This window comes from Aspergillus pseudodeflectus (genome assembly GCF_044049435.1).
Source record: "Aspergillus pseudodeflectus strain CBS 756.74 chromosome Unknown BJX68scaffold_67, whole genome shotgun sequence".
Taxonomy (NCBI): domain Eukaryota; kingdom Fungi; phylum Ascomycota; class Eurotiomycetes; order Eurotiales; family Aspergillaceae; genus Aspergillus; species Aspergillus pseudodeflectus.
In genome coordinates this window covers 113,372-127,271 of record NW_027263843.1, presented here as the reverse complement: position 1 = coordinate 127,271, position 13,900 = coordinate 113,372, and the positions used below count along the sequence as shown (strand labels likewise).

General features: G+C 52.2%; 4 protein-coding genes across 4 annotated transcripts; 2 read left to right on the top strand and 2 right to left on the bottom strand.

The window, feature by feature from the left end:
• The first annotated feature begins 91 nt into the window (after positions 1-91).
• BJX68DRAFT_189208 (HECT-type E3 ubiquitin-protein ligase) lies at positions 92-4,037 on the top strand. Its single transcript, XM_071037345.1, has 3 exons — positions 92-804; positions 855-2,900; positions 2,952-4,037. The coding sequence occupies exons 1-3, from the start codon at positions 228-230 to the stop codon at positions 3,869-3,871; spliced, it is 3,543 nt and encodes a 1,180-aa protein (XP_070893950.1). The 5' UTR covers positions 92-227; the 3' UTR covers positions 3,872-4,037.
• Positions 4,038-5,227: 1,190 nt separating this feature from the next.
• On the top strand, positions 5,228-7,014 carry BJX68DRAFT_246944 (NAD(P)-binding protein; the record flags this gene model as incomplete). The annotated part of the gene is made up of 6 exons (XM_071041719.1): positions 5,228-5,380; positions 5,442-5,510; positions 5,575-5,908; positions 5,981-6,126; positions 6,202-6,514; positions 6,608-7,014. Coding segments are annotated over exons 3-6 (686 nt in total), but the record flags the coding sequence as incomplete, so codon positions are not given.
• BJX68DRAFT_246938 (uncharacterized protein) lies at positions 6,968-9,377 on the bottom strand. Its single transcript, XM_071041718.1, has 7 exons — positions 9,242-9,377; positions 8,751-9,171; positions 8,553-8,699; positions 8,335-8,490; positions 8,124-8,252; positions 7,973-8,032; positions 6,968-7,903 (listed from the first exon to the last, which is right to left on the bottom strand). Exons 1-7 carry the CDS (start codon positions 9,321-9,323, stop codon positions 7,336-7,338), a joined length of 1,563 nt encoding a protein of 520 aa, XP_070893948.1. The 5' UTR covers positions 9,324-9,377; the 3' UTR covers positions 6,968-7,335.
• Positions 9,378-9,642: 265 nt separating this feature from the next.
• On the bottom strand, positions 9,643-9,957 carry BJX68DRAFT_271772 (ankyrin repeat domain-containing protein; the record flags this gene model as incomplete). The annotated part of the gene is made up of 1 exon (XM_071047031.1): positions 9,643-9,957. The coding sequence occupies one exon, from the start codon at positions 9,955-9,957 to the stop codon at positions 9,643-9,645; it is 315 nt and encodes a 104-aa protein (XP_070893947.1).
• Positions 9,958-13,900: the final 3,943 nt, after the last annotated feature.

Sequence of the window (13,900 nt, the reverse complement as noted above, 5' to 3'; positions counted from 1 at the left end):
ATGGTCTCCGCGGTTGCAGGTGCCTGATAAACCTACTCTCCCAGTCGTCGCGAATCGATCGTCGTCCCCACCGTCGCAGCTGCTGTCTTCGAACTACATATAGGTCGACGAGCTTCGGAAAGTCGTCGGCGCAGTAAAATAACTGCATTCTCGAACCGGTGGCACACACCAATTCCCCGACGATACCAGTCTGAGCGTCGAGGCGTCGGTGCGACCAATGCGCCCACATGCCGTCGCGGGCTGCGCATAACCCGTCGGTCCACCCATCAGCGAGCCCGCTTGGTGTCCAACCTAGCTCACTCCCGATTCGCATACCGACGGCGGAAGACCCTCGCTCATATCATTCACGAAATGTCGAGACGAACCCCAGGACGACCGATCTTCCGGTCTTCTCCCCGCCCACTTCCCCGCCCTACCGCCGAGGGCATTCGCGCTCGATAAGCCAACCCTTTGCGTCACTTTCCGCGGCGGGGAAGCGCCGGAATAGATCGATATCCAAGGAAGCTACGCTGGATACAGACGACGACGACGACGATGATGATGACGACGATATCTACTTGCCGAACCCTATTTCCTCGAGCCCTCGTAAAGGCCCGCCGCGGGTACCTCCAAAGGACGACTTGATAACGGGCAAGTGCATGACGTGCAACAATACGGTACGGTGGCCACGGAACTTGAAAGTGTTTCGTTGTACGGAGTGTCTGACGGTGAACGATTTGGAACCGTACCAAGAGACGAGAAACCTCGGGAGCCATGGGCTGGGAAAGGATGCAAACCCCCCTCCCCAGGTAATAACGAGGAAAGGTACATCGCGACGCTTTGAAGTTGTTGAACATGTCTGACGGTTGATTTAGCTATCCCACTGACTGTTGAACGGACAATGGCCATTCTTGATCGATGCATCTCTACTTACCTTCGGCAACGGTTAGAGACCCCAGTAGCGCCCTCAAAGGACGGATCTGGCGATTTTCCCGCCGGGCAGAATGAGAATCGGGTTGAATCCACTACCAGGTCACCCGAACGTCTACCTGTTCCTCCACGTCCAAGAATGGCGCGTGGTCGCAGTGCGTCATCGTCAGATCCACACGGCAAGGATGATGCTGGGAATGGACATATTGGGTGCTCGAGCTACCCGAGAACTACCTTCGCACCTCCTCCTCCACCGCCTAAAGATGGGATAGACTTTCGGAATACGCCTGGAAACCCTAAACCGCGGGAACTGAGTCGGCCACGCGAAAGTGGAAAGAAGGAGAGGCATCCCTACGTTTTCCGAGAGCTTGAGGACTATATCATATCAGGCTTCAAAGGCTGCGATACTCTAAATGCGTCCTTCAAAACCGCCCATGCCCTTCACCGTGATGCTCCAGACATTGGTCACACTGAGCACGATACAGAGCGAAGCGCTAAACAAGTACATGTGGACCCGATTATCGAGCTGGATCCCAAAACACTCATGGTAGGGGATTTAGTCGAGAACTCGTCTTGGTGGGGGCCCGACAAAGAACCAATTACCGGGCCTAGTCATACCCAACCAAGGCACAAACACTCAAGAACAGTCAGCTCTAGAAACCCTCGGATCAATTGGGCCGAGCTCGATCAGTGGTATCAGTTGATAATGACGGCCGGAACGGCATGGATTGAGAAATGGTCGGCAATGGAACCTACAATTGGATACGGGAATCGCGCTACTATCGAGGCATGGCGTATGGCAGACTTGGGCGCAATTGAAGCGGAGGTCGTCGAATCGCGTGTACACTTACACCGGACGTTACTGAAAGCCACCGAGAACCTTCTTAAACGACCTCGGCGACCGTTGAAGAAGCCAGACGACATTCGATTTCTTCTGATACTACTGGGAAACCCACTGATATATCCACTTAACCCTGCGTTAGCCAGTCTCACGGTGCCTCATGGGCTCTTGCGGCCAGGGGAAACTAGCAATCGACCGGCTGTGGGCAGCAAACCACTTCCTCCGCGAAATCAGGGCCCTGGAACCAGTCACCATCCTGGAATCGTCAAGCGCATTGTGGGGTTACTCGCCAACCTACCGAGTGACTGCCATCACTATCTTGTTTCTTGGTTCTCACGCTTTTCACTACCGCAGTTTGAGAAAATCGTGGAACTTGTAGGCAGGTTTGTAACCTACCGGCTATGTCGTCAACATGGTCGCCGAAAGAGTGAAGCAACAACAGAAGACCACTACCTGATTCCCAGCTTTTCCAACGCAGCCATGACCAACAATCCATCGGAGCTACACGCCGCCATCAGCGGGAGGAGCCAAAATAAGCAGGCGAAAGATAAGCGCGATGTGCCCATGTTATACAGTGACGACTGGCAAGTCCGTGCTGCAGGCCGAGTTATGGCACTGCTGTTTACTGCAAATAACACAGATATCACCCGGAAGTCGGGTTCTCATGGCCAAGATCCAGCCCATGTGCCCAGGCAGCACGGGACTGAGCGCGGCCACATGGTCCCCATCAGTTCATTCTACAATACAAGGCTCGACTACTCAAACCTTGTGATTGCGGATTTTGAGGCCTGGGAGTCGAAAACAACCAAATTCACGTTCTGCCAGTACCCTTTCTTCCTTAGTATCGGCGCAAAGATCCAGATCCTGGAACACGATGCCCGTCGACAGATGGAAGTCAAGGCCCGTGAAGCGTTTTTCAGCAGCATACTGACTCGCAAGGCTGTGAGCCAGTACTTTGTGCTCAGAGTTCGTCGCGACTGCCTAGTTGAAGACAGTCTCCAGCGTGTCAGCGAGGTTCTCGGATCTAGCCCTGAAGAGATGAAGAAAGGGCTACGGATAGGATTTGTTGGTGAAGAAGGCGTTGACGCGGGTGGTCTGCGAAAAGAATGGTTTTTGCTGCTTGTGCGTGAGGTGTTTGATCCGCATCACGGTAAGTTTTGAATTTGCTTCGGGAGAGACAATAGGCTAATATCTGGACCAGGGCTGTTTGTCTATGATGAGGACTCTCAGTATTGCTATTTCAATCCGTACTGCCTCGAATCTGCTGAGCAATTTTTCCTGGTTGGAGTTGTGCTTGGACTCGCCATCTATAACTCTATCATTCTTGATATTGCCCTGCCGCCGTTTGCATTTAAGAAGCTGTTGGCGGCAGCACCTCAAACAACCGGGCCACAGCCGGCAACAACGAGACCCACGTATAAATGCGGGTTAGACGATCTTGCAGAGTATCGACCCGCCCTTGCCAGGGGTCTGCGAAGTATGTTAGAGTTTGATGGAGACGTGGCAGAGACGTTCTGCCATAATTTTGTTGCAGATGTTGATCGGTATGGCGAGGTTGTCACGGTCCCTCTCTGCCCTGGAGGCGAGAATAAGTCGGTGACAAACGCGAACCGCCGAGAGTTTGTGGATCTTTACGTGCATTATCATCTAGATACAGCGGTCACACGACAGTTCGAGCCGTTTCGGCGGGGATTCTTTAGTGTTTGTGGCGGAAATGCGCTGTCCTTATTCCGCCCCGAGGAGATTGAACTACTTGTGCGCGGATCGGACGAGGCCCTGGACGTCAAGTCGCTCCGAGCGGTGGCCACGTACCTGAATTGGGGGACCCCCAAGCCAGAGTCCGAACCTGTCGTGCAGTGGTTCTGGCAGTTTTTCGAGCGTACCACTCCTGACGCCCAGCGGAAACTTATATCATTTATCACAAGCAGCGATCGAATTCCCGCGATGGGGGCGACGAGCCTGACGATTCAATTAATGTGTCTCGGAGATGACTCCCCGCGGTTCCCGACAGCCCATACATGCTTCAACCGGCTAGGGCTGTACCGGTACGCGACGCGGGAGAAATTGGAGCGGCAGCTGTGGGAGGCGGTACTCAACAGCGAAGGGTTCGGGTTAAAGTAGTGTTTGTATTCTCCTCGGAGACACATCATGATGAAATGAAGCATTGAGTCATAGCCGATCCGTAGATAGCTGCATACTTATCCGTATATGGTCACACGGTGTCCAGTGAGACGTCACTCTTGTATCTCAGTCCCCGGCTATTCTTAGTTATGTATGTTTATCTTCGCTGAGAAACTAACCATTTGCTTTTTTTTTTTTTTTTTACCTCTGTGCCAACTCCCAAATTTCAGCTTGTCGCGGTAAGAGCGAGGGTATCGACTCGAACAGAGGGTATCGCGGGGAAGTACCCGAGACTCGCTCTAGATCCCGGCTGCTGACTCTTGGTGCGAGTCTCCCCAAGCTCCCGAGTGCATACGTACAGGGGGCACGATTGGTCGCGGCTGTCATGGGAACAGAAGAGGACCGGCACTGCTTCTGACGGGCACAAAGAAGAACTTGGAAAGAAAAAACAAAATTCGACCTGTATCTTTGCCACTGTGCTGCAAGTCTGCCACTCGGGAGTCAGACAGGTATGACAGGCCTTTCCTTGCGCGCAATCCTAGTCCCGTACATAAGCGCATGTACCTGAAGAAGAGCAGATTATTCCGCCTTCTAATGGCGGCCGTCATACGGCGGCTCCTAAATTGTGTGATGATGAGTAAACATAAGAGCCAGTTTCCACAATAAACACCCAGATAGAGCGGAGATTGTGATGATGCTGAAGCACAGCATCTCATATGTGTAGACAGCAAAGTGGGGGTGAAAGTCATGAGGATCACTGTGGGGAAAGTGCTTTTTTTTGACTTGAGCCGTCACTCTGCCCTCCCTCGACAACGGAGTATCTCGACGGTGCCAAGGGAGCCTTCGGTGAAGTAATGGAGAAGTCCGCGAAGATGCAGTAAACGACCAGGTCTGAGTTTGCTGAGTCGTGGGAGCACGCCGGAGAGCCATTTTGGAACTTGGAAAGGTACAGGCACAGCTGTATGAAATTGGCCCACTCCGGCCAGGCGGGGCAGCGCATCACTGTAGGCTGTCCCCGAGAGGATTTAGAGGATCAACACTACGACTGACCTCAGACTGAGGGTGATACCAACGGATTGGCGAAGAAGGAACCTGAACTTTGGCTCGGGTGGCCTCTGGCAATTGGGCCTCGTTCACCGTCTCGTCTCGTCCCCTCACCTCGACCCCTCGGCCCTCGTGCAAGTGGTACTTAGGCCAGCTCTTTTCCCTCTCTTCGCCTTTTTTTGTCTTCGTCTTCTTTTTCGCTTTCCCACCCGTGTCTTCTCTTTCCAATCTTTCCACGTCTCCGACTCGTCTTCTCTTTCCACCCACTGATTCAATTCATAACACACCATCCACCATGGCTGCCAACGTTCCTAAGACTATGAAGGCTCTTCTGTGAGTTGGCACCCCTCTATCATTGTCCCTGGTTCTCGGACACGCTGACTGGGAGCTGGCAGGTACGATAAGCCCGAGGTGCACAAGGTCACTGAGATTCCTGTTCCTACCCTGCGTGAGAACGACGTCTTGGTAGGCATCCTCTCCCTTCTCCATTCAAATTGACCGGCCATTGACCACAATCGCTCTCTAGATCAAAGTCAAGGCCTGTGGGGTCTGCGGTACGGATTTGCACATCCACGAGGGTGAATTCATTGCCCAGGTACGTTGAAGACAAAACCACATGACGCAATTGAACCCATTTGAATAACTGACATTCCTCGCAGTTCCCCCTGGTTCCAGGTACGTCGTCATCGTCATTGCCCGAGTGAGCGGGGCGGGCCAGTCCGGCCCAGGACCCATACATAGGTGGGGTCGTCGGGACGCCGATATAGTACTAACTCGAGAACCCCGAATCAGGCCACGAAACCGTCGGTGTCGTAGCGGCAGTGGGTCCCAAGGTCAAGGGCTTCGAAATCGGAGATCGTGTCGTTGCGGACAACTCTGAGCTCTGCGGCGAGTGCTTCTACTGCCGTCGCGGTGATGAGCTGTTTTGCGAGAACTTCCATGCCCATGGTGTGACCATGAACGGTGGATTTGCCGAATACTGCGCTTATCCTGGTATGGCTCCACGATTTATTGTCGTGTCTTTGATCGTATTAGTTGAGTCGGTGCAGTGCTGACCCACACTAGCTGGCAGGGTATTCAAGATCAAGAACCTCTCCGATGTCGACGCCACCCTCCTCGAACCCGCTTCCTGCGCCGCTCATGGACTCGACAAGATCGCTCCCAAGATGGGCTCTCGCGTGCTCCTCTTCGGTGCCGGTCCCACCGGGCTGGTGCGTGCCTCACCCTCCAATAACCCCACTTCCTTACTCATGCCTCAACAAACCCTAACATCATGACCATTATAGATCCTCGCCCAGCTCCTTCGCCTCAACGGTGGCTGCCACGTCGTCGTGTGCGCTCCCGAAGGTCTCAAGATGGAACTTGCCAAGTCCCTCGGTGCTGGTGACGAGTACATTGGCCTTTCTCGCCAGGACCCCAGCGCGCAGTTCGACAAGCTCAAGGCCGACAACCCCTATGGCTTCGACATTGTCGTCGAGGCCACTGGCAACGTCAAGATCCTCGAGGACTCGATCAATTATGTTCGCCGCGGCGGTAAGCTCGTCGTCTATGGTGTCTATTCGAACAAGGACCGTGTCTCGTGGCCTCCTAGCAAGATTTGTAAGTTGCCCTTAACCTCTTATCTATACTGATTGATTAGTATCCCTTCCGTCCCCGTTGGATTCAAACAAGTGCTTACCAAGTGGGCGACAGTCGGCGACGAGATCCAAATTATCGGCAGTTTCTCCGAAGTGTACAAGTTCCCCGCTGCTATCGACTACCTCGACTCCGGCAAAGTCAAGGTCGAGGGCATCGTCAACAAGGTGTTCAAGCTCGAGCAGTGGGAGGAGTGCCTTGAGGCGATGCGCAACAAGAGTGCCATCAAGGCAGCCATCACTTTTGATTAGGCTTCTTTCTGGATATATGATTGACGATCGATTTAACGATACGACGATTCTGTTTGTTTGAGTTTTTGGTTTGGAAAGCGAAGCGAAGTTTGGTGGGTTGGCGAATACAATCAGATACAATGAGACCAAAAATTGGTTCTAGATAAGATAATAAATAGAAAGACAAGATGAGGAGAGAAAGACAGTAATACAATTTGTTGGGGTCCTTTTCCATTTGAATGTTGTTTACTTACGTTGTGTGGGTGGGGGTTCGTTCTTACTTATATCTTACCCAGATCTTTGTAAGCTGCTGGTTGCACACCACCAAGGTACCTACATAACGTCGCAGACCAAGGCTTCTACTCCAATCATTACATAGATGCACCTACGATGTATGTAATGGAGTAGATAGTACCCACAATCAAATTGTCCCAGAGGATCTCTGAGGACCTTAGTGACGACTGACGTTGCTAACATCGGGATCCTGCAACGCATGAGAATGGATAATGCTCCACCGTCGATCACGGAATAACTCCATTCTATGATGAGACCAGTCTAAACCGGCAATCGCTCGGGTCGTCCCGATCCTACTCGACGTTTACCTCGCTGAACCTTCTTCCTCGCTAGGTGCGTGGGAGTTCCACGCCCGGGGCCGGTACCCAGGAGCCTCCGTCTTTTCACAGCCCTTCCCATACTCTCGTCGTCAGTCGTTCCATTGCCATCTTCATCATCAGTCACTTCATCACGATATCCCATCAGCAACCCCTCGCCCTCACTGTCATCCTCACTATCATCGTCTCTCCATGCCGCTTTAACCCTAGCCTTGAGTAGCCTTAATGAGAGCACTCCGTGTCTCCATGTATACAGAACCACGGCAATGATACCGCTAAGCATCACGACCCCTATCAGGGTCGGCAGGACAATGCGCACCAGCACACCAGGTCCACTGTTAGGCTTCTTCCTCTTGTGCCCGTCTCGCTTTGGCCCGCATCTCACTCTTAGAGGCCGGCCGTTGCGGTCGGTGAAGCCCCACCATTTGTTCAGGAAGGCGGAGCAGTTGAAGCTTTCGTCGATAGGGTCTATGGTTAGGGATTTGAGGTCTTTGAGATTCGGGAGGTCGATGCTGGAGTGTGTTAGCATATGTTTGTATAGGGGATTATTGGGCCGGCTGCTTGGCCCAGAAGAGGCATACCCGCGTACGTAAGGGGATAGATCGATATCCCCCGCGGCTGTGAGGTTGGATAGTTGGAGGCTATTATTTGTCAGTGGAGATCTGCAGTAGACTACCGGACTTGGGGTTCATTCATTTTGGTAGATTGGGGAAGGGCGGATAAGGGGCATACCCGTATACATAACCGGAGAGATTGATAGCTGTCGCGCTCACAAGGGGCAACGACACGTTTAGACCCGTGGGACTGGAGCTGCCAATTTCAATCGTTGATGATACGTCCTTGACAGAGGGAATGGAGAGGCTAGAGAGATGGTTAGTATAGTGTACCCCACCTATACTAATCCAGACAGAGGAAATTAGGGACCACGTGGGGATAATGTTACCTCGTCAATGCACCTCCCACGGATAATTGTCCACCCAAGTAGTTGAGCTCCGGAAAATCAAGGCCAAAGTCTGGTTCTGCAGGACAGCTTGGGAGATTTGGATCGCAGCTGACGGTGAGGTGGTTCTTGATGCGAGTAAGTTTCGGTGTTGCAACCCTACCTCGCAGATGATTAGTATGCAGTAGCTTGTGTTATTCATTAGGGAAAGATATACGGACCGTGAGATCCTCGCTTGAATTCTCAATTCAGTTGCAGAATCAAGCTGTGGCAAGGATAACTCTAACGAGAGCCCCGAGTCCGTCCAGTATGATCCGGGGCCGAAGATACGAAGTGTGTCCACGGATTGTAGAGAGTCGAGGTTGATACTGATTCAGACGTTAGTACCAATCATGTCGCCCGACAGTATAGTAACAAACCTCGTCCACTCCGCATCAAGACGCAAATAATCCGCCTTCTCCAAGCCCCTCAAATCGATCTCACTTGTCGTATTCGCAATATGATACCACACAATCGACTCCGCCTCCACAAGCTTGGGCATCGACACGCGGGCTAATTCGCCTATATACACTATTCGGAGCTTGTGTAGCCATAGCAAATCTGGTGCCTCGACGACGGGGATCTTCGGCGCGAGCGACGGGTCGTAATCTCTCCCCAATGATTCTTTGGGAGGAACAATCTCGATGGCGCCGTATATGTGTGTTATGTTTGGGAGGATGAGGGGGCCCGTGTAATTTTGTGAGACGATGATGTCGCCGTGAACGAATTCGCAGTCGGCGGATAAGGCGGCGATGTCGGACGAGTGGTTGATATGGAAGGTATTCCCGTCGACGTAGCAATCTGGAGAGTTTCAGTATTGGAGGTGGAGAAGGGATGGTATGAGAATCTTAGTGGGAAGACGTGTACGCACCAGTACCATAGGTTATTCTCTCAGTGTACACGAGGGGCATCCAGAGAGAATTCGCCAGAAGGAGAAAAGGAAGGATGCGCATGATGAGTGAGCCCCAAGATGCGGGGAGCGGTTTTTATTAGGGGGCCAAAAGACCTCATAATAATTGCTTTGAAGTTCGCGTGAGATTTGAGGCGCTTTTATAGTAGCGCATCTCTTTGAGGCTCTAGGCGCCGCTAGTCGACGCAAACACTCCACTATTTAGTCTACCACAAGGAACTCATTTCGGCTTTATCCGACTCAGCCCTGCTGTTGCCTGGTAAGAAATGCAGGAAAGACACTTCATGGTCTCTTCGAGTACCCAATACAGCTAGGTTCACAAAAGACTTTCTCGAGCTGAGACTATAGGACACATGCCAAACTCAGCCCACAGCTTCAGCATGACCCTTTATCTCCGCCCATTCCAGCGGAGTTCTCCCGTCCTTGTCCTTGATCGTCGCAGCTGCTCCGTTGTCCAGGAGTAGTTGCACGATGGGCACATGCCCGAATATTCTTGCCCAGAACAGAATCGACGGCTTCTCATAGACTGGTTTGTCTACAGCCGCGCCCTTGTTTAGAAGCAGCCTGACCATTGCCTCGTTCCTCATCCCAAGAGCCCAGAAGGGCGGATCTTGTCCGTCTGACTTTTGCGGGTTGGCGAGGAGTGGAAAAATGGAGAGGGTTCTCGAGCGGTTCATCCGGGGTATGGATGCTTTGACTGACGAGATGGAGGTGATTGGAGAAGGATGAATTTTGATCGGTTTGGAAGAGGACTGAATAATGTCTTTGGATGCCAGCTGAGAGGAACTGTCTACTCATCAAGCGAGATAATCGAATTGGATCTTGCCATCCCAACTGGTTTAGGCTCATCCCCTTCTAACAGCTCGCTTGTGGGCGAGAAAACTTTACGTCCTTCTCCATCCCAGTTCCAACTTGATCTGAAATCAGACAATCCCATAACAGATGCTGGGGGTGATGCGTAAGACGCTCGAGGGTAAATTTGCGAGTCCGGCAGACTCAGGCCAGGGCCTCTCGAGCGCGCCGCTTCCAACAACTCCACGATATCATCCCAGCCACATTCTTCAGCGAGCTCCAGCGGTGTGTACCCATACCCCCCGCTCTCATCAGGGTCAACCCCAGCGTCGTTCAGCAGCAGCTCGACTACTTCTCGTCGTCCTGCCTCAACCGCGATAATCAGTGGAGTGCGGCCCTCTGAGTCTAATGCAGTCGGCGGAGCACCGGCAGCAAGCAGCGCTTCGGCTACTTGCACATGTCCATTCTCCGAGGACCGCATCAACGGGGTCATACCATCATTGTCCACAGCGTTGGCGTCAGCACCCTCCTCCAGGAGTATTTCTACTACTGTAAGGGCCCCGCTCTCCGCGGCGCGATTAAGCGGGGTTTGGCCATTGCTGTCACTGCCTTCAAGGTCGACCTTCTTAGTTGAAAGCAGATGACTGACGGCCGTAGGATGGCCACCCCAAGCAGCCCATAGCAGTGGTGTTCGCCCCTCTTCATCAGGTATATTCACATCTACCTTGTCCATGGACAGTAGGCTCTCAACCGCGGCAGAGTGACCGCGTCCACAGGCCCAGGAGAGAGGGGTTCGGCCAGTTTTGTCTCTGTGACTAAGGTTCACCCTGTCATCGAAAAGCAGCATCTCGACGACATATGCCCGCCCCTCCCGCGCAGCAAGAGACAAAGGAGTGGCTCCCTGAGCATTCATCGAATTAATGTCGACGCCTGGTTTTTGAAGCAAAATCTCAACCACGTAGTCCCGCCCGAACTGGGCAGCTAGTGCCAGTGGTGTATCGCCACTTTTCAGCCCGCGTGGCTCCGGGTCAACTCTAGTATTACTTAATAGCCGCCTCACCACCTCTTGATGGCCATTTTGTGCCGCAACAGACAAAGGCGTTTGACCAAACAAGTTCGTGCAGTTAATGTCAACCCCACGTATGTTCAAAAGAAGCTCCGTTACCGATGCGTGTCCCCCAAACGCGGCGAGAAAAAGAGGATTGCGTCCCTCTTTATCCTTGTGGTCAGGGTTCACTCGGCTGTCGGCAAGGAAGCAACGCACTGTATTCGTATGCCCATCTTGAGCGGCTATTGATAGCGCCGTCCGCCCCTGCACATTCTCAGGGTTGGGGTTGACATGTGGATGGCCGAGTAAGAGAGATACTGCTTCCACATGGCCATATTCTGCTGCACTCAACAAAGGCGTGCTGCCATGCTCATCCCGATAATCTGCATCAGCGCCATGTTCCAGGAGGAGTTTCACCACGGGTGCGTGTCCATTTGCGGCTGCGCTAACGAGTGCCCTATTTCGTTCCTCGGTTGCCGGCGGAGCATCGTAATTCAAGAGTAGCTCCGCGCAGTCAGAATGTCCCGACGCTGCTGCTAATCCGAGCGGAGTCTGTCCACTACCATCCTTGCAATTGACATCGACTCGATAGCGTAGAAATGCCTCCATGGCTTCTGTATTCCCATTCCGCGCGGCTGTGCACAGAGGTGTCGTTTGGTCACTATCCATGTGGTTGGAGTCAACTCCGCGACGCATGAGCAGATCTACAATTTTCCCATTGCCAATCTCTGCAGCTAGTGCCAAAGGGGTTTGCGCTTCGTCATCTTCATTGTCCGGATCAACCAGGTCATTCTCTAGTAAGATCTCGACAACAGCAGCATGTCCGTTTGCGGCGGCCCAGGGTAGAGGTGTCCGACCAGAACTATCCTTCACATCAGGACGGAGTTTGCGAAGCAAGAGTTTCACGGTTTTTGCAAGCCCAAAATACGCAGCAACATGGAGTCCTGTCATTCCTCGAGGACTACGCTCACTGCGCACTTGGCTCCGTTCAGCAAACATAGCCTGGGCCGAGCCGGATAAGCGATTCTCGTCCTCGAGAAGTTTGAGTACTAGGGATGATTCCTCGAATGACGCAATCCGTACATGGTAAGCCCAGTTCCGGGCCGCATAATCATACAACACATATTGGTCGAGTCTTGCTTTGAATTCCGTACCTGTCGCACACGGGCCACTCTCGAAGGTATTGAACGTTAGATATCTGAGAGTGGTTTCAGCAAGCCTTTCGTGTGCATCGTGAAACCATTGCTGCCATGTTCGTTCGAAATATTGCTGTGTCGTGTAGTGGACTAGACGGATTGTTCCTCGCTCCCCATCCACGATGACCAGACCTTTGCAGACGCTCACAATCAGACCCATATCTGGTATGCTCATGTTATCAAAGTCTGTATGTTTGTCTTTCACTGCTAAAGCATGCTGAAGTTCTCTAGCGAGCAGGAGTCTTCGACTGCAGCAAATCCATGACAGGACTTTCGTAGCGAGTTCACGTAAGCCTTGTCGCTGGCTTTGAATGTTGTTCATCGCTTCCAAGTATGATTGGTCGTAACCGTCAAACCCTCTAGGAAGGCTCTTGATCGTATCCTTGACGTCCCTCACGGATATTTTATCCAGAAATGAAGTCAGGTGGAGCTTCGCTAGGAGGAACCTGAACATCTCATTAGTTTGTTCGTAGCAGTTGAAGAATCATACATGGTATACTGACATTCCATCGATAGCCGTTATGATTCCGGTCTTGATCTCATCTTCTAGCCCTGGAGTTTCAGACACAAAGGCTGGTAGCTCCCCGATATGCGAGTCCAGAAATCGTGCAACGTCGTCTTCTGCCGCCCGTACATCGATCAGGATACTTTGTTTAAATTCCCCTGCAATTTCAGGGACATATCGGGAGGTAGCAAATATGTTGATCCCTGATTTCTCTTGAAGGGCAAATATCTCTCTAACCAGCTGCTTGGGAGGGCTTTCGGATGTCAGCAACTCATCGAGAGCGTCGACAACAATAAAAGTTCGCTGAAAGCGCGAGATTGTGTCTAGCAAAGCATTCGCTATATCAAGAAAGCTCGGCCGGTCGCCAGCTCGGATGTGTCGATCGTACATACTCTTGACAATCTCGGGAGTGTGTGACAACTGTTTGATGAGCTGCCTCAAAAGGCTCAGAAAGATACAGCTCGGAGTTTGTTCTGCTTCATTTTGAACGCTGCAGTAAATGCGCGCTATACCCACGGCAGGATCGCTCTGGAACTTTGACCGCAGATGATCCACGACCACCGCCGTCATGACCGTTTTTCCAGCACCAGGCATGCCTCTGCAGTAGATGGTCTTATTTCCCTCGTTCACCCAACCTTGAAATTCAACTCTTTCCAGGAGCCATGCTCCGGTCCCCTCTTGACGCTGGCTTAGGATGTCCGTCTGCTCCGAGCCATAGTCTTTGGATGACAGCCAAAGAAGCAGCTCGTTGTCCCGCGCGGCGGTAATTGAAGAGTTGATAATGGATACACCGGTCTGGATATTCGATAACACGTCAAACACTGCACTCCATAGTCAGCCGATGCCTTTAGTATTCACTATGGAGCATAGTACTTTGACAGCACACACGAGCTAACCTTCTTTCATTTCGACAACTTTGGCCGCGCGAACCTCCTGCGGGAGGATCACACGGAGCAGGTCTTTGGCATACGCAGCAGCTGTTACAGCCGCATACGGTTGCCAGATATCATTTTTGTGCGTGTCGCAGTAGTCACTGATTCCCCGGATAACCAAGCATGGAAAGTTATCCATGAGTCCTG

Excerpts from the sequence above, each read along its gene's own strand:
- BJX68DRAFT_189208 (XM_071037345.1), top strand. The coding sequence starts at position 228 with ATGCCGTCGCGGGCTGCGCATAACCCGTCGGTCCACCCATCAGCGAGC. Across the intron at positions 805-854 it reads CCAGGTAATAACGAGGAAAG|CTATCCCACTGACTGTTGAA; the intron begins GTACATCGCGAC and ends CGGTTGATTTAG. Across the intron at positions 2,901-2,951 it reads GGTGTTTGATCCGCATCACG|GGCTGTTTGTCTATGATGAG; the intron begins GTAAGTTTTGAA and ends TATCTGGACCAG.
- BJX68DRAFT_246938 (XM_071041718.1), bottom strand. The coding sequence starts at position 9,323 with ATGCGCATCCTTCCTTTTCTCCTTCTGGCGAATTCTCTCTGGATGCCC. Across the intron at positions 9,172-9,241 it reads GAGAATAACCTATGGTACTG|ATTGCTACGTCGACGGGAAT; the intron begins GTGCGTACACGT and ends GAAACTCTCCAG. Across the intron at positions 8,700-8,750 it reads CTTGATGCGGAGTGGACGAG|TATCAACCTCGACTCTCTAC; the intron begins GTTTGTTACTAT and ends CGTCTGAATCAG.